The sequence below is a fragment of the Nerophis lumbriciformis genome, linkage group LG28 (genome assembly GCF_033978685.3).
Source record: "Nerophis lumbriciformis linkage group LG28, RoL_Nlum_v2.1, whole genome shotgun sequence".
NCBI lineage: Eukaryota > Metazoa > Chordata > Actinopteri > Syngnathiformes > Syngnathidae > Nerophis > Nerophis lumbriciformis.
The window spans coordinates 28,040,535-28,068,423 of record NC_084575.2 but is presented as its reverse complement, the minus strand read 5'-3'; the positions used below and the strand labels follow the sequence as shown (position 1 = coordinate 28,068,423).

The following is a 27,889-nucleotide window of genomic DNA, read 5'->3' as shown; positions in this document are numbered from 1 at the left end:
TCAAGTTTTTCAAAATATTCTAATTTACTGGCTTTTACCTGTATATTATCTATAATGTTATTTATTTATAAAATAAAATAAAGTACAACTAAACAATTAATATAAAATATACATTCCCCCTAATAGCATAAACTTAACCCACTATGTTGTTTCCACAGTTTCAGACGATACCTCACCGTCAATATGACTACACTTTGTCTATTATGCAAAGTCCCATTTAAAGTTATTTTGTAAAAATTAATCAGTAAGTGCATTCTGGTGAGTGCGGCACCTTGTTTTTTGTTGACGTACACTACAGTTCTTAGGTTTGGACACACCTTCTCATTCACAACACAACTGATGGTCCCAACCCCGTTGATAAAGCAAGAAATTCCACTAATCAACCCTGATAAGGCACACCTGTGAAGGGAAAACCATTTCAGGTGACTACCTCTTGAAGCTCATCGAGGGAATTCCAAGAGTGTGCAAAACAGTAATCAGGGCTATTTTGAAGAAACTAGAATATAAAACATGTTTTCATTTTTTTTTACCTTTTTTTGTTAAGTACATAACTCCACATGTGTTCATTCATAGTTTTGATGCCTTCAGTGACAATCTACAATGTAAATAGCCATGAAAATAAAGAAAACGCATTGAATGAGAAGGTGTGTCCAAACTTTTGGCCTGTACTGTATGTTTCCACTCACTGCTGTTGACAGTCTGGATGCCAGCGTCATCTCCAGATTCCCCTTCAGCCCCACTAGAGCTGGAACCAAGATAAACACCTCGGAGATCTCTTGAAACACAGCCCAGTGCTGGAAACAAAGCACAGTGTCTCCTTTAAAGATCAATAGATGCCACATTTTTTTGGACACATTTGGAAGTGAGGCAATTTTTTGTATTTATTAATAAGTCATTTCACTCTCAAAATTTGACCCTCGTCTGAAAAGACGGACATTGTGAACAAATGTCCACAAGGGGACAACAAAACATGATTCAACCAACATTTTGAGAGCAACTACAAACCCCGTTTCCATATGAGTTGGGAAATTGTGTTAGATGTAAATATAAACGGAATACAATGATTTGCAAATCCTTTTCAACCCATATTCAGTTGAATATGCTACAAAGACAACATATTTGATGTTCAAACTGATAAAAAAAAATTTTTTTTGCAAATATTAATTAACTTAGAATTTCATGGCTGCAACACGTGACAAAGAAGTTGGGAAAGGGCATGTTCACCACTGTGTTACATCACCTTTTCTTTTAACAACACTCAGTAAAGTTTTGGGAACTGAAGAGACACATTTTTTAAGCTTCTCAAGTGGAATTCTTTCCCATTCTTGCTTGATGTACAGCTTAAGTTGTTCAACAGTCCGGGGGTCTCCGTTGTGGTATTTTAGGCTTCATAATGCGCCACACATTTTCAATGGGAGACAGGTCTGGACTACAGGCAGGCCGGTCTAGTACCCGCACTCTTTTACTATGAAGCCACGTTGATGTAACACGTGGCTTGGCATTGTCTTGCTGAAATAAGCAGGGGCGTCCATGGTAACGTTGCTTGGATGGCAACATATGTTGCTCCAAAACCTGTATGTACCTTTCAGCATTAATGGCGCCTTCACAGATGTGTAAGTTACCCATGTCTTGGGCACTAATACACCCCCATACCATCACAGATGCTGGCTTTTCAACTTTGCGCCTATAACAATCCGGATGGTTCTTTTCCTCTTTGGTCCGGAGGACACGACGTCCACAGTTTCCAAAAACAATTTGAAATGTGGACTCGTCAGACCACAGAACACTTTTCCACTTTATATCAGTCCATCTTAGATGAGCTCAGGCCCAGCGAAGCCGACGGCGTTTCTGGGTGTTGTTGATAAACGGTTTTCGCCTTGCATAGGAGAGTTTTAACTTGCACTTACAGATGTAGCGACCAACTGTAGTTACTGACAGTGGGTTTCTGAAGTGTTCCTGAGCCCATGTGGTGATATCCTTTACACACTGATGTCGCTTGTTGATGCAGTACAGCCTGAGGGATCGAAGGTCACAGGCTAGCTGCTTACGTGCAGTGATTTCTCCAGATTCTCTGAACCCTTTGATGTTATTACGGACCGTAGATGGTGAAATCCCTAAATTCCTTGCAATAGCTGGTTGAGAAAGGTTGTTCTTAAACTGTTCAACAATTTACTCACGCATTTGTTGACAAAGTGGTGACCCTCGCCCCATCCTTGTTTGGAATCTACTTTTATACCCAATCATGGCACCCACCTGTTCCCAATTTGCCTGTTCACCTGTGGGATGTTCCAAATAAGTGTTTGATGAGCATTCCTCAACTTTATCAGTCTTTATTGCCACCTTTCCCAACTTCTTTGTCACGTGTTGCTGGCATCAAATTCTAAAGTTAATGATTATTTGCAAAAAAAAAAAAAGTTTATCAGTTTGAACATCAAATATGTTGTCTTTGTAGCATATTCAACTGAATATGGGTTGAAAATGTTTTGCAAATCATTGTATTCCGTTTATATTTACATCTAACACAATTTCCCAACTCATATGGAAACGGGGTTTGTACTTCTAGCTTGATGCTAATTCACATTGTATTTGCCATAGACATGTTACTGATTAGCATTAGTGATTTCAAAGCCTCCAAATTTGATCAAACTACAACTAAGATGCATGTTACAATCAAACAGCTTATGTGTAATAAGTACAATACGTACTGTACAGACACTTTGTAAGCTGCAACATTAGACTAGACTGGCACAAGACTACTTACGAGCTAGGCAACACACTACTGCTATCCAACATCTTTGAGTTGTAACTATCAGTCTACTTGTAAGAAAACTCACAAATGTAAGAGAACAGGAAATAACAACTGTACAGCCGTCATCATAATCAACTCCTTTTTAAATAAAATAAAAAATAGATTGTATTAACTTTCAGTAACACACACAAAAGTACCAAAAATCATATTTTTAGGTATTAGTACCCTAAAGGGTGCTAGTGGGTCCATGATGATGACCTCTGTTTTGTTTGATCAGCCGTTTTACTGCAGTGCCAGAGTATTCTTTTTACTTATTACTCACTCTTACTGTAGATATTTTAGATGCCTACGTTTTACTTTATTACTCTAAAGCAGGGGTTGTTAATCTTTTTTTTTTACCTCAGGGCCCATTTTTTTCCACTACAGAGGGGCCCAGAGCACACTAGCATTGAATTAGTCATATTATTTAGGTCAATCGTATTCAATAATCATATCTCACCTACTTACAGTTGAACAGGATAACAACCATGTTGAATGACAAAGATGATTATTTATCTAACATATGCCCAAGACCAGACTTAAAACCAGGGGAGACAGGGCCTTCTCTGTGGTCGGCCTTAAGCTCTGGAACACTCTGCCCCTCCATGTTCAAACTGCTCCCACAGTGGAGTGTTTTAAGTCTCGTTTTAAGACCCACTTTTATTCTTTGGCTTTTAACACTACGTGAGTTGTGTGGTCCTCTGTTGTCCTCTGTGTTTTTAAAATTTTGATTTCTATTTACTGTTTTAATTGGTTTTACCCTTTAAAATTATTTTTAATCATTTTTATTTTATATTGTTTTTTTGTATTTATTTGTTGTTTTTATTCAGTCATTGGTGGAGCTAAGGATAATATTTGAATATTGTTTTTAATATTGTTGTGCAGCACTTTGGAAACATTTTGTTGTTTAAATGTGCTATATAAATAAAGTGGATTGGATTGGATTGAACATATACAATTTAGGCTTAGGTCAGGCTGATTATAAAAATAAGTACTAAATGCATCAGAAGGGACTCTTAAATCATACTTGCCAACCCTCCCGAATTTTCCGGGAGACTCCCGAAATTCAGCGCCTCTCCCTAAAACCTCCCGGGACAAATATTCTCCCGAAAATCTCCCGATTTTCAGCCGGAGCTGGAGGCCACGCCCCCTCCAGCTCCATGCAGACCTGAGTGAGGACAGCCTTTTTTCACGACGGGATGACAACAGGGTGACAAGAACTAAATCATCCAGACAAGAGATAAATTGTATTATTATGTTTATCTTACCTAAAAATAAATATATTTATTAATTAAAAAAATAAAAATAAAAAAATAAATTTTTACTTTATTTTGCTAAAAACATCAACATTTATTGTATTTTTATTTTTATTTTTTCTGACTCCTTATTGCATCCAGGCATTAGAATTATACATTAAAATAAACATATTTGAAATAATTAATTTTAAATTATCATAATAATTCATTTAAAATGACCATATTTAATTATTAAAATAATTGCTTGTTTAACAACAACTTTAGCATTTTATTCATTACATTTTGAAGCTCTCAGAAGCCAAGTTATGTTATATTCCTTAAGATTTATTTATGCAAGTTTGAAGTATCAATTATCTAAACACAGTTTTGTTTGCATATTTTCAGGATGTATATATATATATATATATATATATATATGTGTATGAAATACTTGACTTGGTGAATTCTAGCTGTCAATATACTCCTCCCCTCTTAACCACGCCCCCAACCACGCCCTGCCCCACCCCCGACCACGCCCCCACCCCCCACCTCCCGAAATCGGAGGTCTCAATGTTGGCAAGTATGTCTTAAATAACGGACGAAAAATACATTCACATACAGTTATTCAAACTAAATTGATAATAAACATGTTTCTTAATCAAACTGCCAATAAAAGTAAAGTGCAAATGAAAATGCAGCTTTACCACTTTAGTCATAATTTTGGCGCTTAAAAAAACTTCTCTATAACTTTAGCTCCAGACTTTTTTTGGTTTGTTTCATGTTGTCATTTCTGCCACAAGTGGTGGAAAAGTGTATTACAACTGAGTACCGCCCATACAGAATCACAGCTGAGAAACATATATATTTTGAAACACTGCTCTAAAGTAACAGTACTGTTACTTAAGTACAATTTTGTTCTCCTCCACCCACGTCAGATTCCACAGCGGAGACTCCATTCTCAACATACTTGCACGATATCCATGACTATGCCGGCCGCCACCATGCCCAGACCGGACACCAGGTACGGCACCAGCACCTGGGCGGCGATGATCCAAGAACTCTCGGGGAGGAAGCCGTGAGCTGAGCGGGTCAGTTTGCAGGTGAAGCCCCTCAACTTTTTCCCCTGGAAACACAGCTCCAGCGCCAGATGGGTCAGCGCCATGACGGGTCCGTCTTAACGCATTCTTCTTCTTCGCCGGTGCCGAGGTCAGTCCGTCAGAGATCCATCTTCACATGAGGGATCGACTTCCTTTTCCTTCTTGAACGTCAACAAAAGCTTTGCGTCGAGCTGCCACTTTTGTAAATGACGGAGTAGCAGGACACACACCCACACCCACACACAGACATTCTTGTATTTGTTACCTTCTTGAGACCTCTGAAAAATGCCTACCTCTTTAGGACCACCTTTTCTAGATATAAAGATTTGTATTTACAACATTAATAATATATACATACTATGCAAATATAAAAAAGGTAAGCTTTTAGTTCGTGAATTGTATGTTTGTAATTGGTTTTTAATCTTCATTATTTATTTCAACTTATTACAGTATGTCTCTATATACATCCATCCATCCATTTTTCTACCGCTTGTCCCTTTTGGGGTTGCGGTATTTATTTATTTTAATTTTGGCTAAGGGGGGCGCATTTCAGTTTCTTACACGCACTTATTACATATGTTGGCCAGAGGAGGAGCACTTCAAATTTTTACACACACTTGTTATTTCATATGTTGACCAGAGAAAAAATTAAAAAATGTATAGATTTCACCACCGGGGGTGCAAATGAGACATTCTCTATCAGGTGCAATGGTTTTCTGTATTGGGACCATGATTTATGTCCTAACTTGTTCACTCGTCCTCATATGGAAGGTACTTTTCCTTGTTGATGTATCAAGAAGGGTAGAAATACAAGAACACACACACACACACACAAATTATTGTATTTGTTACCTTCTTGAGACCGAAAAATGCCTACCTCTTTAGGACCACCTTTTCGAGATATAAAGATTTGTATTTACAACATTAATAATATATACATACCATGCAAATATAAAAAAGGGAAGCTTTTAGTTATTTTTTGGTTTGTAATTGGTTTTTAATCTTCTTTATTTATTACAGCATGTCTCTATATACATATATATATATATATATATATATATATATATATATATATTTTTTTTTTTTTTTTTTTTTCTTAATTAATTTTGTCCAAAGGGGGCGCATTTCACTTTCATACACACATTTGTTATTACATATGTTGGCCAGAGGGGGAGCCCTTTTAAATTTTTACACACACTTGTTATTTCATATGTTGACCAGGGGGGAGCACTTTTAAAACCGACACACAGTCAATTTGAAAAAATGTATAGAGTTCACCACCGGGGGTGCAAATGAGACATTCTCTATCAGGTGCAATGGTTTTCCGTATTGGGACCATGATTTATGTCCTAACTTGTTCACCGGTCCTCATATGGAAGGTACTTTTCCTTGTTGATGTCTCAAGAAGGGTAGAAATACAGACACACAAACACAAATTCTTGTATTTGTTACCTTCTTGAGACCGAAAAATGCCTACCTCTTTAGGACCACCTTTTCGAGATATAAAGATTAGTATTTACAACATTAATAATATATACATACTATGCAAATATAACAAAGGGAAGCTTTTAGTTATTTTTTTGTTTGTAATTGGTTTTTAATGTTCCTTATTTACATAAGTTATTACAGCATATCTCTATATACATATATATATTTTTTTAATTAATTTTGTCCAAAGGGCCGCATTTCACTTTCTTACACACACTTATTACATATGTTGGCCAGAGGGGGAGCACTTAAAATTTTTACACACACTTGTTATTTCATATGTTGACCACTTTTAAAACCGACACACAGTCAATTTGAAAAAAATGATAGATTTCACCACCAGGGGTGCAAATGAGACATTCTCTATCAGGTGCAATGGTTTTCTGTATTGGGACCATGATTTATGTCCTAACTTGTTCACCGGTCCTCATATGGAAGGTACTTTTCCTTGTTGATGTCTCAAGAAGGATAGAAATTCAAGAACACACACACACACAAATGATTGTATTTGTTACTTACTTGAGACCGAAAAACGCCTACCTCTTTAGGACCACCTTTTCTAGATATAAAGATTTGTATTTACAACATTAATAATATATACATACTATGCAAATATAAAAAAGGGAAGCTTTTAGTTATTTTTTGGTTTGTAATTGGTTTTTAATCTTTATTTATTACAGCATGTCTCTATATACATATATATATATATATTTTTTCTTCTTACCGGTAATTAATTTTGTCCAAAGGGGGCGCATTTCACTTTCATACACACACTTGTTATTACATATCTTGGCCAGAGGGGGAGCCCTTTTAAATTTTTTACACACACTTGTTATTTCATATGTTGACCAGAGGGGGAGCACTTTTAAAACCGACACACAGTCAATTTGAAAAAATGTATAGAGTTCACCACCGGGGGTGCAAATGAGACATTCTCTATCAGGTGCAATGGTTTTCCGTATTGGGACCATGATTTATGTCCTAACTTGTTCACCGGTCCTCATATGGAAGGTACTTTTCCTTGTTGATGTCTCAAGAAGGGTAGAAATACAGACACACAAACACAAATTCTTGTATTTGTTACCTTCTTGAGACCTCTGAAAAATGCCTAATTCTTTAGGACCACCTTTTCTAGATATAAAGATTTGTATTTACAACATTAATAATATATACATACTATGCAAATATAACAAAGGGAAGCTTTTAGTTATTTTTTTGTTTGTAATTGGTTTTTAATGTTCCTTATTTACATAAGTTATTACAGCATATCTCTATATACATATATATTTTTTTTTAATTAATTTTGTCCAAAGGGCCGCATTTCACTTTCTTACACACACTTATTACATATGTTGGCCAGAGGGGGAGCACTTCAAATTTTTACACACACTTGTTATTTCATATGTTGACAACTTTTAAAACCGACACACAGTCAATTTGAAAAAATTGATAGATTTCACCACCAGGGGTGCAAATGAGACATTCTCTATTAGATGCAATAGTTTTCCGTATTGGGACCATGATTTATGTCCTAACTTGTTCACTCGTCCTCATATGGAAGGTACTTTTCCTTGTTGATGTATCAAGAAGGGTAGAAATACAAGAACACACACACAAATTATTGTATTTGTTACCTTCTTGAGACCGAAAAATGCTTACCTCTTTAGGACCACCTTTTCTAGATATAAATATTTGTATAATATAATATATACATACTATGCAAATATAAAAAAGGGAAGCTTTTAGTCATTTTTTGTTTGTAATTGGTTTTTAATCTTCTTTATTTACTTCAAGTTATTACAGCATGTCTTTATATACATATTTATTTTATTTTTTTAATTAATTTTGGCCGAAGGGGGCGCATTTCACTTTCTTACACACACTTATTACATATGTTGGCCAGAGGGGGAGCACTTCAAATTTTTACACACACTTGTTATTTCATATGTTGACCAGAGGGGGAGCACTTTTAAAACCGACACACAGTCAATTTGAAATAATTGATAGATTTCACCACCAGGGGTGCAAATGAGACATTCTCTATCAGGTGCAATGGTTTTCTGTATTGGGACCATGATTTATGTCCTAACTTGTTCACCGGTCCTCATATGGAAGGTACTTTTCCTTGTTGATGTATCAAGAAGGGTAGAAATACAAGAACACACACACACACAAATGATTGTATTTGTTACCTTCTTGAGACCGGAAAACGCCTACCTCTTTAGGACCACCTTTTCTAGATTTAAAGATTTGTATTTACAACATTAATAATATATACATACTATGCAAATATAAAAAAGGGAAGATTTGTTATTTTTTTGTTTGTAATTGGTTTTTAATCTTCTCTATTTACTTCAAGTTATTACAGCATGTCTCTATATACATATTTATTTTATTTTTTTAATTAATTTTGTCCAAAGGGGGCGCATTTCACTTTCTTACACACACTTGTTATTTCATATGTTGACCAGAGGGGGAGCACTTTTAAAACCGACACACAGTCAATTTGAAAAAATTTATAGAGTTCACCACCGGGGGTGCAAATGAGACATTCTCTATCAGGTGCAATGGTTTTCCGTATTGGGACCATGATTTATGTCCTAACTTGTTCACCGGTCCTCATATGGAAGGTACTTTTCCTTGTTGATGTCTCAAGAAGGATAGAAATTCAAGAACACACACACACAAATGATTGTATTTGTTACCTTCTTGAGACCGAAAAATGCCTACCTCTTTAGGACCACCTTTTCTAGATATAAATATTTGTATTTACAACATTAATAATATCTAGTCAGGTCTATTTTCATACAAAAGGCGCACCGGATTATAAGGCGCATTAAAGGGGTCATGTTATTATTATTTTTTTCTAAATGTAAAACACTTCCTTGTGGTCTCATCCGTGGCTCAATAATGCAACAACAAGGCCCATGAAAAACCGTCCGACCGGAACTCTCTAATAACTAAAGTTCCTTGGGTGAATAATGTATAGTCACTACACCGGTATGTTTTAGCGCTTTAATGGCTAGTTCACTGACAGATATAAGTAAGAACTTTACACTACTTTATATTAGAAATGGCAACATCGGAGGATGAGAGTCACATAACAAGAAGATAGAGAATCAGAAGAAGCTTGTCACGGTATCGGTTGATATCGGTATCGGTAATTAAAGAGTTGGACAATATCGGAATATCGGATATCAGCAAAAAGCCATTATCGGACATCCCTAGTTATTACAGCATGTCTCTATATACATATATATATATATATATTTTTTTAAATTAATTTTGTCCAAAGGGGGCGCATTTCACTTTCTTACACACACTTGTTATTTCATATGTTGACCAGAGGGGGAGCACTTTTAAAACCGACACACAGTCAATTTGAAAAAATTTATAGAGTTCACCACCGGGGGTGCAAATGAGACATTCTCTATCAGGTGCAATGGTTTTCCGTATTGGGACCATGATTTATGTCCTAACTTGTTCACTGGTCCTCATATGGAAGGTACTTTTCCTTGTTGATGTCTCAAGAAGGGTAGAAATACAAGAACAGACACACATACAGATTAACAGTTGACAGCGGGTCTGTAAGGCCTCTTCTAACACTCTGCCACTGACAGACACTTTCCAACACACATACACACAAACACACACACACACACACACACACACTCCCCTCATGCCTCACTTTTGAGGAGCCGGGCGGCCGACCCAGTACGCCGGAAGCCAGGTCTCTCACGGGGCCTAAAAAGGGTCCACGTCCTGTGGGACAAGGACATCCAGAAGGCCAGGAGCTTCTTCTCAGCTCTCCCGTGCTCCTTCTTCTCCTCCTGGTTCATCGGGAGCGCCTTCCTCATTTTCGTCAGGCTGCAAAATGAACGTTAAGGATGGGTTTTTTCGGAGGGGAGTGAGCTTCGCCGTGACGGGGCCGGCGTCTGTCTGTAGGTGTGTTCAGGTGGATGCTGCCGTTTGGTCCTCCTGACACACACACACACACACACACACACACCGCCTTATCTTTTGCATAGCCCCTCATCCCGCTGCTCTTCCATGTCCTTTGTGGGTGACAGCAGGTGCCTGAAAGAGTTCGCTCTGTTTGCTTCATTTGAATAAAAATGCGTATAACATACTTAAATAAACCATAGCTTTTAACTATAAATGTCAACATGTTAAACGCTCGGTGACACAGAGGACACTCTGCTTCTTCCTACTCCTTTTCGGTGTGTGTATACGTATGAGAACAGTATTCCCGCACTGTAATCAGGACCGTGACTAAGATGAAATTTGACTTCGGGACTCAGGATGATGACTCAGAATGTTTTTTGTTTTTTTTGTTCTCTGCAGCTCCCTCTTCTGGCTGCAACTTGAAATATGAAGAGAGATAGAACATGTACATTTTTGCTACAGATTCCTCATAATAATAGGACTGGAAATGCATTTTCTTAAAATCTTATCTATTTGTAAAAGGCTATGAGAAAAATAATGTTAACGTTAAAAATGTTATGAAATAAAAAGCTATGATAGAAAGTTAAGGTTATATATGTGCTGTAGGGTAAGAACTGATTGATTGAAACTTTTATTAGTAGATTGCACAGTTCAGTACATAATCCGTACAATTGACCACTAAATGGTAACACCCGAATACGTTTTTCAACTTGTTTAAGTCGGGGTCCATGTAATCAATTCATGGTAGGGGTGGTTGGGAACTGTAAAATAGCTATATTATTATAATTGATTGATTGATTGATATATTTTTATTTCAAATATGCATAAAAACAAGAGCAAATCTGATCCAATACAGTACTATAGCCTTAACAGACATTATAACAAAATGAATACAATGGAAAAGAAAAAACAAAAACAAATGAGCATTGGACTTTCTTTTTCTTTTTTTTTTTTTACATATTTGAAAAGGAGTGAGAAGAAGTTTACACTTATTTAATCCCACCCCTTAAATTACTCTGAGCTAGAACTACCTGTTCACTCAATGTACAAACTTAATGAACTTGTATATACATAAATTATAGATATATACATACATATACACACTACACACATACATCGCCACACCATTACCACTAGTTATCATGGAAATGGTATGATGCCACCACAGCAACACCACTGCCTCAATGGGCAGCCCCACACTCTTCTGTAACATAAACAAGCCAATATCAAAGCCCTTCTTCATCTCTGTACCTCTGGAATACCATGTACCTATACTTCTTTTTAAACTGGTTTATGTTTGGACATTGCTATAATAAAACAGGGATGTCAAACTGGTTGTCATTGAGGGCCACATGGCAGTTATGGCTGCCATCAGAGGGCCGCTTGTAACAGTGAATAATGTATGAATTTGCCTCTGGATTTCATTATTAATTATATATATATGTCGATTTTAAAGTAAAATCTTTACATTTACAACTTTTTACTGTAAAATAGTGTTTTTTACAACATTTTATGGTAAATGGAAAAACAGTACCACTGTTATTTTGGGGGGGGGGGGGTTAACGGAAAAATCGGGCAGATTACTTGCCAGAATTTTTGTGTTAAATTGACATTGGTTTTTACAACATTATATTGTTATTGGAAAACAGTACAAGTTCTTTTTTTATTCTGTCAACTTAGCTGCCAGTTTTTCTACCGTAAAAACTCGAAATGTCCGATATTATCGGCTGATAAATGCTTTAAAATGTAATATCGGAAATTATCGGTATCGTTTTTTTTATTATTGGTATCATTTTTTAAATCAACATAACAATCACAAGATACACTTACAATTAGTGCACCAACCCAAAAAAACCTTCCTCCCCAATAACACTCATTCACACAAAAGGGTTGTTTCTTTCTGTTATTAATATTCTGGTTCCTACATTATATATCAATACAGTCTGCAAGCACAATAGTACTAACCTTTAACAGTTAATTTGACTCATTTTCATTAATTACTAGTTTCTATGTAACTGTTTTTATATTGTTTTACTTTCTTTTTTATTCAATATTTTTTATTTTTTTATTTATTTTATTATTATTTTTTTTTTAAAAGGACCTTATCTTCACCATACCTGGTTGTCCAAATTAGGCATAATAATGTGTTAATTCCACGACTGCATATATCGGTATCGGTTGATATCGGTATCGGTAATTAAGAGTTGGACAATATCGGAATATCAGCAAAAAGCCATCATCGGACATCCCTAGTAAAAACAAATGTACAGTCTTTCCATTTACAGTAATGCACCGTTGAAAACAACAACCGTAGATTTTACAGTCAAAAACTGGCAGCTCAGTCAACCGATTTTTAACACAAAAAACAGTACCGTATTTTTCGGACTATAATAATCTACAATGTAAATAGTCATGAAAATAAAGAACACGCATCGAATGAGAAGGTGTGTCCAAACTTTTGGCCTGTACTGTATGTTGAACTGTATCGTCCTTATTCAAATAATATAATATTATTTTTTATTCTATCGGTACTTCAGTTTCCCTACGCCCCACTTTTTTTACGATTCAGTTTTCAACGAACATTTTTGTCCAAAGTTTGCCACGGTTTTTGCATGCTGTCTCGGTTAGTGTCCGCCCTGAGATCGGTAGGTCCTGAGTTCAAACCCCGGCCGAGTCATACCAAAGACTATAAAAACAGGACCCATTTACTTCCTTGCTTGGCACTCAGCATCGACGGTTGGAATTGGTGGTTAAATCACCAAAATGATTCCCGAGCGCGGCCAGCGCTGCTGCTCACTGCTCCCCTCACCTCCCAGGGGGTGAACATGGGGATGGGTCAAATGCAGAGAGTAATTTTGTCACACCTAGTGTGTGTGTGAGACTATCAGTAGTACTTTAACTTTATTGTACAACCAACATTGCGTGGAACAAACTACCGTATTTTTTGGAGTATAAGTCGCTCCGGAGTATAAGTCGCACCGGCCGAAAATGCATAATAAAGAAGGAAAAAAACATATATAAGTCGCACTGGAGTATAAGTCGCATTTTTGGGGGAAATTTATTTGACACCAAGAATAGACATTTGAAAGGCAATTTAAAATAAATAAAGAATAGTGAACAACAGGCTGAATAAGTGTACGTTATATGAGGCATAAATAACCAACTGGTATGTTAACGTAACATATTATGGTAAGAGTCATTCAAATAACTATAACATATAGAACATGCTATACGTTTACCAAACAATCTGTCACTCCTAATCGCTAAATCCCATGAAATCTTATACGTCTAGTCTCTTACGTGAATGAGCTAAATAATATTATTTGATATTTTACGGTAATGTGTTAATCATTTCACACATAAGTCGCTCCTGAGTATAAGTCGCACTGTGACTCATAGTCCGAAAAATACAGTATTTGTACCTTCTATCGTAATGTAATGAAGCTAGCGTCGTTAGTAGCATTAGCTAATATACTACTAACACACGTTTAGGAGTGTCTGTGTTAGTGTTGTTAACTTACAATGGCAGTCTTTTTGTTTTGTTTCAGTTTTGTAAATTCACCAAAACGTCACTGCTGACTTATTGAGTCTGTTTAGCTGATTGGAGAGCTAGCGTCCGCAGCTAGCGGGTCCATGGCGATGACTTCTGTTTTGTTTGATCAGCCGTTTTACTGCAGTGTTACAGACACTGTTTGGGAACAGTTATGGTACGTAAATAAACATTTACAAATGTTTTCTTTGTATTCACAACGTACAGGTAAAAGCCAGTAAATTAGAATATTTTGAAAAACTTGATTTATTTCAGTAATTGCATTCAAAAGGTGTAACTTGTACATTATATTTATTCATTGCACACAGACTGATGCATTCAAATGTTTATTTCATTTAATTTTGATGATTTGAAGTGGCAACAAATGAAAATCCAAAATTCCGTGTGTCACAAAATTAGAATATTACTTAAGGCTAATACAAAAAAGGGATTTTTAGAAATGTTGGCCAACTGAAAAGTATGAAAATGAAAAATATGAGCATGTACAATACTCAATACTTGGTTGGAGCTCCTTTTGCCTCAATTACTGCGTTAATGCGGCGTGGCATGGAGTCGATGAGTTTCTGGCACTGCTCAGGTGTTATGAGAGCCCAGGTTGCTCTGATAGTGGCCTTCAACTCTTCTGCGTTTTTGGGTCTGGCATTCTGCATCTTCCTTTTCACAATACCCCACAGATTTTCTATGGGGCTAAGGTCAGGGGAGTTGGCGGGCCAATTTAGAACAGAAATACCATGGTCCGTAAACCAGGCACGGGTAGATTTTGCGCTGTGTGCAGGCGCCAAGTCCTGTTGGAACTTGAAATCTCCATCTCCATAGAGCAGGTCAGCAGCAGGAAGCATGAAGTGCTCTAAAACTTGCTGGTAGACGGCTGCGTTGACCCTGGATCTCAGGAAACACAGTGGACCGACACCAGCAGATGACATGGCACCCCAAACCATCACCCAACCATGCAAATTTTGCATTTCCTTTGGAAATCGAGGTCCCAGAGTCTGGAGGAAGACAGGAGAGGCACAGGATCCACGTTGCCTGAAGTCTAGTGTAAAGTTTGGTGCCATGTCATCTGCTGGTGTCGGTCCACTCTGTTTCCTGAGATCCAGGGTCAACGCAGCAGTCTACCAGCAAGTTTTAGAGCACTTCATGCTTCCTGCTGCTGACCTGCTCTATGGAGATGGAGATTTCAAGTTCCAACAGGACTTGGCGCCTGCACACAGCGCAAAATCTACTTTTCAGTTGGCCAACATTTCTAAAAATCCCTTTTTTGTATTAGCCTTAAGTAATATTCTAATTTTGTGACACACGGAATTTTGGATTTTCATTTGTTGCCACTTCAAATCATCAAAATTAAATGAAATAAACATTTGAATGCATCAGTCTGTGTGCAATGAATAAATATAATGTACAAGTTACACCTTTTGAATGCAATTACTGAAATAAATCAAGTTTTTCAAAATATTCTAATTTACTGGCTTTTACCTGTATATACGTATCTGTGGCTTATAGTCTGCGACTTATATAAGGAAAAACATTTTTTCTTCTAAAATTTTGTAGGTTCTGCTCGTATACCGGTGCACTCTACCCATACTTGCCAACCCTCCCGGATTTTCCGGGAGACTCCCGAAATTCAGCGCCTCTCCCGAAAACCTCCCGGGACAAATTTTCTCCCGAAAATCTCCCGAAATTCAGGCGGAGCTGGAGGCCACGCCCCCTCCAGCTCCATGCGGACCTGAGTGACGTGTTGACAGCCTGTTCTCATGTCCGCTTTCCCACCATATAAACAGCTAATGATCGAGGGCGAGTTCTTGGTTTCTTATGTGGGTTTATTGTTAGGCAGTTTCATTAACGTCCTCCCAGCGCGGTAACAACACACAACAACAGCAGTCAAGTTTTCGTCTACCTTAAAGCAGTTCGTCTGCCGTAAACAGCAATGTTGTGACACTTTTAAACAGGACAATACTGCCATCTACTGTACATGCATATGTGACCCACCCATAATGTGTCACATTTTTGTGTTGATTTATTTATTTTATTTTCTTGTTTGAATTCGTTTTTGGAGCTGTCATTACACATTTATCAGTATTCACATTGGTCAGTAGGGGGCAGTAGGGCGTTTCTTCCCAATTGAATGCTATCACCTGCAGACCGGAAGTGTCTTGTCATTCTGATGAGCGCGACCAGTCTGTGAACAATTGAAACGTCCTGTGTGCTTTTTCCTCCTGTATAACAGGTTAGTTTTGGTGAATCAACTCACTGAATAATATCCATGTGATCTTTATAAGTTTAAGTACACATTCTGATGGTGGAGCCTAACTCTAAAGTGTTTGTGAGTTGTAGTTTGTATTTGTGAATGAATCCAGTGCACAGCTGCAGTAATCAATACAAAAAGGCGACGTGAGTGCGCAATGTTTATATAGGAACTTCTGATCCTAATTCAGACTCCCAAATTAGAGCTCCCGTTTTCTTATTGATTTCATAATGCATATTTGTATAATGTGTGTGTTCTGAAATAGTGACAGAGAATAGAACAAGGATGGACAATTCAACCCTTAACTCAACAATGAGTAGATGAGTGTTATGTGTGTGTAAATGTGTAAATAAATGAACACTGAAATTCAAGTATTTCTTTTATTTATATATATATATATATATATATATATATATATATATATATATATATATATATATATACACACATATATATATATATAGCTAGAATTCACTGAAAGTCAAGTATTTCTTATATGTATATATCTTAACCACGCCCCCAATTCCCCCCCACCTCCCGAAATCGGAGGTCTCAAGGTTGGCAAGTATGACTCTACCGTATAGTTCGGAAAATACGGTCCTGTAGATTTATTTTTGCATGTTGAGGAAACTAAAATGTGGAAAGTATCCAAGTGGACTCCGGCATTTTAAATTTGTTCCATATGTGGACAAAAATAAATAAATAAATAAAGACATTAAAAATATGTTTAAAAAAGAGCGCTGTTTTACTTAAACACATGAGTCAGCATTAATATTAATATAACTTTAGTTCAAATCTATTAGTGCGATTTTGTTTTTTAGGTAAATTCAATCATTTATTTTACTGTTATCTATTTGAAAAAAGCTAACCCGCACGTACATGCAATTTGTATTATTTTAATGAAGTAGATTGGACTCGCCACGTACGACAAAGTACATCTGCTGCCAGTGTTTCTGTTTGCACGAGGTCAGGGTCACCTGCAAGGCCACACACACGCCTCCAAACAGCTGAATGTCACAAATCAAACGTAGGAGGCACAGCGAGCATGGACCGACAGACAGATGTTGACAGCTTGTAGTCACTTGATGGATTAGATCGTTATTATATTTTATGTCCTACTTGGCTTCAGACGGTAAGCTGTACCCGACTTGCTGCCCAGGGCTCTGTGATACTTTCAGTCCCATATAAACAAACCCTTCACACCTTCATGCAGGTCATAGCCTTCAGGTGCTGCAGCCCTAACAACCTGTATCTAAAATGTAGACATACTGCATGCACTCATTAAATACTAAATTGGAGATATCGGGTGTCACTGACCTGCACTCGGTCCAGCAGCATGCCGGCCGTCACCATGCCGACCCCGGCCAGCACGTACGTAGGCATCACCTGAAGGCAGATGATTCTGGAGGATTCTCTGAACTTCCCCTCAAGCAGCATCGTGACTTGAGATTATTTCCGCAGCGTGGCGATGGCCGGCGTGCCAACTTTGTGTTGCAAACTGAAAGTCCAAAGATCAGCTCTGTCCCCCTGCATGGACTCTTCTATGACGAGTCACTCTTTAGTGTTATCTCCACTAAGGAGGAGGGAATACTTCTGTACTCTCTATATCACTTCTTTTTCACCAACTACCACCTCAGAAGGCTCTGCAAGTGCCACAAGAATGACCAACATTAAAATGCAGTAGCGTAGTAGGCCTAAGTATTCATTAAAAACAAGCCAGAGTTTTTGTTTTTTTAACAAGTATATGTAATATTTTTGGCCACTGTTGCATTACAAACATCTTCAACAATAATACTCCATATGCAGTACGGTATTTTTCGGACCATAGGGCACATGGGATTATAAGAGTGGGTCTTTTCAGGTCTATTTTCATACAAATAGTACATTAAAGGGGTCATTATATGCATTTTTTTCTTTCCATTTAAAACACTTCCTTGTGGTCTACACAGTGACGTGTGGTGAGGTTCATGGCTGGTGAGGCACGGACTTCATCACAGTCAGATTTACAAACATATGAACCCTAAAGAGTATCTTATTCACCATTTGATTGGCAGCAGTTAACGGGTTATGTTTAAAAGCTCATACCAGCATTCTTCCCTGCTTGGCACTCAGCATCAAGGGTTGGAATTGGGGGTTAAATCACCAAAAATTATTCCCGGGCGCGGCGCCGCTGCTGCCCACTGCTCCCCTCACCTCCCAGGGGGTGATCAAGGGGATGGGTCAAATGCAGAGGACAAATTTCACCACACCTAGTGTGTGTGTGACAATCATTGGTACTTTAACTTAACTTTAACTTTACACATACAAACTGTAGCACACAAAAAAGCACATTTAATTAAAAAAAACGTTATTATGGTCTTACCTTTACTTATAAGTGCGGGAACAGTGGTGTTTGTGTTGGAGGAGTTGTGAATGAATGAAATATGAAATCCGTGCTGCAGTCTGCAGGTGTACCTAATGTTGTGTCCCTGCAGTCGTTCACGGCTCCTCCGGCGCGAGCATTGTTGTTTTTGCACTTTTTGGCTTCTTGTTAAGTGACTTTTTTTGGGTGGATTCGGTCTTGCACGTGGAGGGTTTGGGTGTGGGCTTTGGTTGGTGTGGCACTCCCGTCGGGGGTGCATTAACCGGCACCAGGAGGCGGGATTACTGCGAGCCTCACACAGTGCGTCTTTGCAGCAGTTTTATGATCGCTCAGCACAAGAAATACGTTACACACATACAGTTGTTGACAAAACACACTGTACATTATATACCTCAGCTAACTAAACTATGGAAATGTATAATATAATTCATATAGCAATAATATAGTTCATATAGCAATACGGTCTCACTGCACAGCAGGCCAGCAGTTAGCCGAGTCATTGCGCAATCCATGGTGAGGCACAATTCAGTGACGTGCCTCATTCTCAGTATTTGAACGGCAAATGTGAAAATTCAGCGATTTTGAATACAAATAATCTAAAACTGGTGAAGTTAAATGGAAAATAACATTATAGTATAATCACTGGATACATATAACAATTTAATTAATTTTTTTCCTTTTTACATTTTTTTTCTTTCCCTCATGGCAGGTGAGGCCCCGCCTCACCTGCCTCTAGTGACTGCACGTCACTGGGTCTACATAACATGTAATGGTGGTTCTTTGGTCAAAATGTTGTATAGATCAGTGTTTTTCAACCTTTTTTCAGCCAAGGCATATTTTTTGCGTTGACAAAATCCACAGGCACACCGCCAGCAGAAATCATTAAAAAACGAAACTCAGTTGACAGTAAAAAGTCGTTGTCGCAATTGTTGGATATGACTTTAAAGCATAACCAAGCATGCATCACTACAGCTCTTGTCTCAAAGTAGGTGTACTGTCACCACCTGTCATATCACGCCCTGACTTATTTGGACTTTTTTGCTGTTTTCCTGTGTGTAGTGTTTTAGTTCTTGTCTTGCGCTCCTATTTTGGTGGCTTTTTCTCTTTTTTTGGTATTTTCCTGTAGCAGTTTCATGTCTTCCTTTGAGCGATATTTCCCGCATCTACTTTGTTTTAGCAATCAAGAATATTTCAGTTGTTTTTAATCCATCTTTGTGGGGACTATGTCGATTGTCATGTCATGTTCGGATGTACATTGTGGACGCTGTCTTTGCTCCGCAGTAAGTCTTTGCTGTCGTCCAGCATTCTGTTTTTGTTTACTTTGTAGCCAGTTCAGTTTTAGTTTCGTTCTGCATAGCCTTCCCTTCCCTTCCTTCAATGCCTTTTCTTAGGGGCACTCACCTTTTGTTTATTTTTTGTTTAAGCATTAAATACCGTTTTACCTGCACGCTGCCTCCCGCTGTTTCCGACATCTACAAAGCAATTAGCTACCTGCTCCCACTTACTGATATGGAAGAGTATTACACAATTTGATTGATTGATTGATTGAGACTTTTATTAGTAGATTGCACAGTACAGTACATATTCCGTACAATTGACCACTAAATGGTAACACCCGAATAAGTTTTTCAACTTGTTTAAGTCGGGGTCCACGTTAATCTATTTATGCTTACTCTGCCGAGCTCTAGACAGCACCGACACTCAACAACAACACATCATTTGCAGACTATAATTACTGGTTTGCAAAAAATATTTTTTACCCCAAATAGGTGAAATTAGATAATCTCCCACGGCACACCAGACTGTATCTCACGGCACACTAGTGTGCCGCGGCACGGTGGTTGAAAAACACTGGTATAGATGATGTAGGAGCCTAAATGCTGTTTAAGTTAATTTACATTGTATGGAAGGTGCTTTATGTTTATTCTGCCAAAATGGGACTATTTACTTTATTTGCATAATACGAAAATGTATATATTACATGCTTAGAATAATTATAAGGTACACTTTATTTGTAATGATTATACAAACCCCGTTTCCATATGAGTTGGGAAATTGTGTTAGATGTAAATATAAACGGAATACAATGATTTGTAAATCATTTTCAACCCATATTCAGTTAAATATGCTACAAAGACAAGATATTTGATGTTCAAACTGATCAAGACATTTTTTTTTTGCTAATAATCATTAACTTTAGAATTTGATGCCAGCAACACGTGACAAAGAAGTTGGAAAGGTGGCAATAAATACTGCTAAAGTTGAGGAATGCTCATCAAACACTTATTTGGAACATCCCACAGGTGAACAGGCAAATTGGGAACAGGTGGGTGCCATGATTGGGTATAAAAGTAGATTCCATGAAATGCTCAGTCATTCACAAACAAGGATGGGGCGAGGGTCACCACTTTGTCAACAAATGCGTGAGCTAATTGTTGAACAGTTTAAGAAAAACCTTTCTCAACCAGCTATTGCAAGGAATTTAGGGATTTCACCATCTACGGTCCGTAATATCATCAAAGGGTTCAGAGAATCTGGAGAAATCACTGCACGTAAGCAGCTAAGCCCGTGACCTTCGATCCCTCAGGCTGTACTGCATCAACAAGCGACATCAGTGTGTAAAGGATATCACCACATGGGCTCAGGAACACTTCAGAAACCCACTGTCAGTAACTACAGTTGGTCTCTACATCTGTAAGTGCAAGTTAAAACTCTCCTATGCAAGGCGAAAACCGTTTATCAACAACACCCACAAATGCCGTCGGCTTTGCTGGGCCTGAGCTCATCTAAGATGGACTGATACAAAGTACGGAAAACAGTCGAAAAAAACGGAAAATAACAGAGCTGATTTGACTCGGTGTTTGAGAAAATGGCGGATTGCTTCCCGATGTGACGCCACGTTGTGACGTCATCGCTCCGAGAGTGAATATTAGAAAGGCGTTTCATTCGCCAAAATTCACCCATCGGTTAAAAAAATATATGGTCTTTTTTCTGCAACATCAAGGTATATATTGACACTTACATAGGTCTGGTGATAATGTTCCCCTTTAAAATATATTTTGTAGTAATTCCAGCTTTGACTACAGTGTCAGTTACTGTGTAGAGTGGCATTTTCCATCATTTTCAGCAGACTGCATTTAATAAATCCCTTCCCTATTGTACAGTACCTGTTCTGAACAGCATTTCCATCCTGAGTATTCTTTATAACAGAATGATAACCTTTGACTTAGTGAAATAAACGGCACTGCAGTATTATTAGAGAAGGACAGGACAGCCCACCACTATCTGCTATAAATATTCCCTCTACACCTCCCGTCCCCAGTTCACTTCTCATGTTATATGTCAAGGGCTGGGCCCAAAGGAGCTTGAAGCGATATATCACTGTTGTAGTCTCAGGACCGGATCATCAGCTGCAGTGTTTTCTGCTGGAGATGTTGTGTTTTTGGTCTTCTTCGGGGATTGGAGCAAAAAAACGTCAAGAACAAAACATCTGACTGAAAAGGTTCGATTTGTTTGTGCGGAATCTTTTCGGCGCATGTTTGGACATGGCGTGGAGACACAGCAACACAGCTGCAATGAGCGGGAGCCAGCTTCAACCCATCAGCGGGCCCGGCACCACAACCATGTCAAAAACCACCGCCATTAGACTTCGATACGTCTACGATCCCAAACCTCAACTTCCCAAGGCGCCGGTCCCGATCCGCCCTCCGAGCCCGAGACCCGTCTCCGCAATTGCGGACTCCAAGCTCAGCTCGCACAGCCATCCTCCGACTAAAACAATCATGAGGAGACGAGCTCAGTCCCTCTCCGTGCCCGCAGAGAGGAGGAGTCTACCCAGGAGCCCGCAGGTTCGCTTCGTGGACTCGCTGGGCCTGGACCTGGAGGAAGTGAAGGTGTTCAAAGTCAAAGAGCGACCGCTGATACCCCAGCACGTTATGTTCCGACTCCTGATGAGCTCCGAGATGGCCTTCGGGACGTCCCTGGAGCTGTCCCTGCCTCACTTCAAACCCTGTTTCCCCGAGAACCAGGGGACACAACCGGACTTCCTGGAGCGTGTGCACGCGCAGTTTGTGTGTCTGGACCGGGTCACGTGCACGGATCTGGGAATAACCGGCACCGTTCAAGTGCTGAATTTAGACTATGAGAAGAAGGTGGACGTGCGCTACTCTTTTACCAACTGGAGAACGAGCGCCGACACGACCGCATCCTGGGTGTCGAGCGGGTCCCAGGGGGACCACGGCGGTCCAGGGACGGACGTCTTCCGGTTTCGTCTGCACGTGCCGCCTTTCATTTTGCAGCCGGGAGGACTGCTGGAGTTTGCCGTCCGCTACCGTGTGAAAGGCTCCGATCACTGGGACAACAACCGTGGGCGCAATTACAAACTGTCGTGCCACTGCTACAAGGTGACCGTTCCAAGGGAATGTGAGGACAGCATGCTGCATTTCACCTGAGTCGCCACACGGGGGCGATGCAACATTTGCACACAGACATGCTTCTTCCACTAATGCCAACAATGCTGTGAGACTGTTGACTCACATGTGAGTTGCTTTTTATTGACCTTTTAACTCCAGTTGTGCACAAAAGAGGATTTTGTGGCAAAAGTGCACTGTTTGAAGACTTTATAAAAGCACATTTGAAATGTAGAATAACCAATTTACATAAAAATGTACTACCTTGTTTCACATGTTATAAGAAGTGTTGGGTTAGTTCATACTTGCCAACCCTCCCGAAATTCAGCGCCTCTCCCGAAAACCTCCCGGGACAAATATTCTCCCGAAAATCTCCCGATTTTCAGCCGGAGCTGGAAGCCACGCCCCCTCCAGCTCCATGCGGACCTGAGTGAGGACAGCCTTTTTTCATGACTGGAGGACAACAGGGTGACAAGAACTAAATCATCCAGGCTAGAGATAAAGTGTAGTATTATGTTTATTTTACCTAAAAATAAATATATTTATTAATTTAAAAAAATAAAATAAACTAAATACATTTTTACTATATTTTGCTAAAAACATCAAAATTAATTGTATTTTTATTTGTATTTTTTCGTGACTCCAGCCATATAATTATACATTAAAATAAACATATTTGAAATAATTGATTTTAAATTATCATAATAATTCATTTAAAATGACCATATTTAATTATTAAAATAATTGCTTGTTTATCAACAACTTTAGCATTTTATTCATTACATTTTGAAGCTCTCAGAAGCCAAGTTATGTTATATTCCTTAATATTTATTTATGCAAGTTTGAAGTATCAATTATCTAAACACAGTTTGTTTGCATATTTTCAGGATGTATATATATATATATATATATATATATATATGTATGAAATACTTGACTTGGTGAATTCTAGCTGTCAATATACTCCTCCCCTCTTAACCACGCCCCCAACCCCGCCCCCGCCCACGCCCCCACACCCCACCTCCCGAAATCAGAGGTCTCAAGGTTGGCAAGTATGGGTTAGTTACTGAAAACCAGTAACCAGTTACAGTTACTAGTTACTTTTTTTTCAAAAGTAACTCAATTACTAACCAAAAAGTAATGCGTTACTGTGAAAAGTAACTAGTTACTTTTTTTCCCTTTTTTTTTTTTTTTTAAAGCTCCCATTAATGCCCTTTTAGCCTTCATTTCAGTACTGTTATTGCACTGGAGAATAATACAATGTGTTGATCAACTTGACATGCATTTGCATCACTGAACTCTGCTAAGCAATGTGCTCTACATACAACACACAAAGACAAAGATATGTTTCAAAGGGCCAATTTATTTCAGGCCAGAACAAATTGACAAAACTATTTTAAATAGCTGCAACATAACATACATAAGTAACAAACAGCATAATAACAACATAGCTGTAAACCTGGCTTCACCTAAAGAAGGCACACGTGACATACACAAAGCCTAACCAGGCAGATTTGACTTGTTGTTTTTGGGCAGTAGATAGGATCTTTGATCCAAGACACAACGTATATTTAACTAAAATGTTATTTTCTTTGTGCTTGACAAAAAAAAAGAAGTGAGAATATCTCCATGTTAAGAAACTTGAGTGGAGTGTTGAGAACTACGGCTCCGTTGTTAGTAAACACAGACACGCCCAGACACACACAGAGCCCGCCTCCGGCTTGTGACACAAGAACATTCAGAAGGACGACACTGCAGCGCTCCAATAAAACACACTCAGATCTTCTTGTTATGTTTGTTGTCTTCTCCCTGCCTTCTCTATTGGTTTTTCAGTTTCTTCCCCAGTCTTTTGTCCCCAACGAGGCACACCTGCTGCTAATCACTTCCTGGTAGCATTTAAGCGCGTCTCCACCAGCAGCTGGTCCCTGCCGGTTATTGTTCCTGAACTCTGCTCTGACATTGTGCTACCTTGATTCTGCTTCCCTGGTATGTTGCCTTCGCATATTTCTGTAATATTGACCTCGTTGTGTTTTTGTTTTACTAGCCACCTTGTTTTGAGAGGACTAGTTTTTGCCACGCTGTGTGCGTCCTGACCTTTGCTCCGCCAACCTCTGAAAGAGACTACTTTTGTTATATTTCCCATGGTGTGCACTTTTGCCCCATCACCCTTAGTTACCATTTTGGACTTATTAAATATTTTCATTTGTTATCGCATACCTTGCCTCCATTCTCTGCATCCCGGGGTCCAGCCTTGAACTCAATCCTAACACTTCTGTTTCTAGCCGATACTACATAAAAAATAAAGTAAAATAACGCAGTAACGCATCATGTAGTAACGGTAACTGAGTTACTGAATATAAAAAATAATGCGTTAGATAACTAGTTATTGCCGAAACTAACGGCGTAAAGTAACGCGTTAGTCCCAACACTGGTTATAAGTAGGGGTGTCCCGATACAATACATACCGATATTGGAGCTTTGAGTATTGGTCGATACCAACATTGATCTTATAAGATATCAGCCGGAATTATACATACTTTTGTTATTTTGTAGTAGTGGAATGTTAGAAAAGGTTTTATCAAGTGAAATTAGCCAAAATGGAAAGACACCAACCTATTTATTATCAACTGTCTGGAAGGAACTTATGCTGTCTTTAAGTTGAAGTGGAGTGGTAATTGTTTTTTTCTTTTAACACCTAATTAGGTTAAGCCAGGGGTAGGGAACCTATGGCTCTCGAGCCAGACGTGGCTCTTTTGATGACTGCCATGTGGCTCTCAGATAAATCTTAGCTGACATCGCCTTAACACGATAAATAATGAATAATTCCGCTGGTAATCACAGAGTTAAAAATAACGTTCAAAATATAAAACAATCTCATGCATTTTAATCCACCCATCCGTTTTCTACATAACCTGTTCGAGAAGTCGCATTAATGGTAAGAAGCATTTGACTTATTATTGAACGGGAAAAGCGGTAGAAAATGGATGGATGGATGGTTAGCTTCAGAATAACAATGTTATTCTGAGACTTATTATACTCTAAAAATGTTGGTCTTACTTAAAAATGCACGCATTAAGTTGTACTCAGTGTTAAAAATTATTATATGGCTCTCACGGAAATACATTTTAAAATATTTGGCTTTCATGGCTCTCTCGGCCAAAAAGGTTCCCGACCCCTGGGTTAAGCTTATGACACGGTTCAAAGATGCGGACACGTTTGTTACTGGATACTTTCTAATACGCTTTTGTCAGGGAGACTTTGTATCTGTGAGTAATATGCAGCTATAGTTACTTGCTACGTGTTTATAGTGACAAGTGTTGTGTTCTAGAATGCAATATTGTTCAATTAAGGACACTTATTACTAGGGATGTCCGATAATGGCTTTTTTGCCGATATCCGATATTCCGATATTGTCCAACTCTTAATTAACGATACCGTTATCAACCGATACCGATATATGCAGTCGTGGAATTAACACATTATTATGCCTAATTTGGACAACCAGGTATGGTGAAGATAAGGTCCTTTTTTTTTTAAATTAATAAAATAAGATAAATAAATTAAAAACATTTTCTTGAATAAAAAAAGAAAGTAAAACAATATAAAAACAGTTACATAGAAACTAGTAATTAATGAAAATGAGTCAAATTAACTGTTAAAGGTTAGTACTATTAGTGGACCAGCAGCACGCACAATCATGTGTGCTTACGGACTGTATCCCTTGCAGACTGTATTGATATATATTGATATATAATGTAGGAACCAGAATATTATGTTGATTTAATTTAAAAAAAAAAAAAAAAAAAGGATACCGATAAAAAAAAAAAAAAGATAACGATAATTTCCGATATTACATTTTAAAGCATTTATCGGCCGATATTATCGGATATCTCTTATGTCTAGCTTGTGCGCTATTGTGCGCTTAGCTGTGGTGTAGCTGCGAGCTCCCAGTAGCCTATAGTCTGCCATTTTTACCTTTTTTGTAAATGACTTGAGTAAAATACAATAAAATATCAAAAGTGCGTGTGCTTATTGGAGGACATTTAGATGCCAACTGGCTGTTCAGTTGTGCACAAGTAAACACGCTGCAGGACTGCTTGTGTTCGATTTCTTTGCTGGTATCGGACCGATCGGGACACCCCAAGTTAGGGAAGTCAAGGTTGCTTTTTATTTCTCAAACGCTCTCGTGCTTTGCTCAAGAAGTGAAGTTGCACAACATTTAAATGCAATGTTTGTCAATCTTAAAAATGCACATTTGCCAATAAAAACTAAAGCACCTTGGTCCGTAATTTCCGGACTATAAGCCACATCTTCTTTTTTTTTCCTACGCTGTGAATCCTGCGGTTTATAAAACCGTGCGGCTAGTTTATGGATTGTTCTTTGCTAACGGTCATAATGTTTTGGATTCAATAAACAGTTCTCATGTCACACCGACAGAGACACTGAAATGGTGTGTTACAGTTTGTGCTATAGCGCCATCTTTTGGGCGAGTGTGCTCACTGCAGTTGCTGCAGGTTGAAAATGCACTTCCTTCCTTCCAGAAGTATATCCCGTTTCGTCTACTATTTGTCTACAAGGATTCTTTATTCATCACTCCAAGTAAGTACATTTTACAATACAACTAAAACAATTCATACCTACTAAACCGTCCCATGTGTGATGTCTGTAAGAGTGTTTTCATGCATATTTGCATTTGCTATTGTAATGTAATCAAACCAGCGTGGTTAGCGTTAGCAAATATGCTAACACGTGCTGACAAGTGTCAGTGTTAGT

At 38.4% G+C, this 27,889-nt stretch overlaps 2 protein-coding genes and 1 long non-coding RNA gene across 4 annotated transcripts in view; 2 read left to right on the top strand and 1 right to left on the bottom strand.

Annotated features, from left to right (window-relative positions):
• LOC133571027 (uncharacterized) overlaps positions 1 to 5,101 on the top strand; it is a 31,962-nt gene extending 26,861 nt beyond the window's left edge. Inside the window, exon 4 of the long non-coding RNA XR_012051414.1 lies at positions 4,959 to 5,101. This is a non-coding gene — a long non-coding RNA (uncharacterized lncRNA). The remainder of the gene's footprint in view (positions 1 to 4,958) is intronic.
• LOC133571026 (solute carrier family 41 member 1-like) overlaps positions 1 to 17,983 on the bottom strand; it is a 39,844-nt gene extending 21,861 nt beyond the window's left edge. Inside the window, exons 1-2 of one of the 2 annotated variants that reach the window (XM_061923995.1) lie at positions 17,663 to 17,983; positions 687 to 794 (exon numbers count right to left, since the gene is read on the bottom strand). In XM_061923995.1, coding sequence (XP_061779979.1) covers positions 687 to 794; positions 17,663 to 17,782 — 228 coding nt within the window. In that variant the 5' untranslated portion in view covers positions 17,783 to 17,983. Of the gene's footprint in view, positions 1 to 686; positions 795 to 4,990; positions 5,186 to 17,662 lie in introns of those variants that run through there. The other variant, XM_061923996.1, reaches the window with a different exon arrangement.
• A 3,781-nt stretch (positions 17,984 to 21,764) lies between these two features.
• ppp1r3db (protein phosphatase 1, regulatory subunit 3Db) lies at positions 21,765 to 23,281 on the top strand. The gene has a single exon (XM_061923481.1). It carries the CDS (start codon positions 22,253 to 22,255, stop codon positions 23,156 to 23,158), a length of 906 nt encoding a protein of 301 aa, XP_061779465.1. The 5' UTR covers positions 21,765 to 22,252; the 3' UTR covers positions 23,159 to 23,281.
• The last annotated feature ends 4,608 nt before the right edge of the window (positions 23,282 to 27,889 follow it).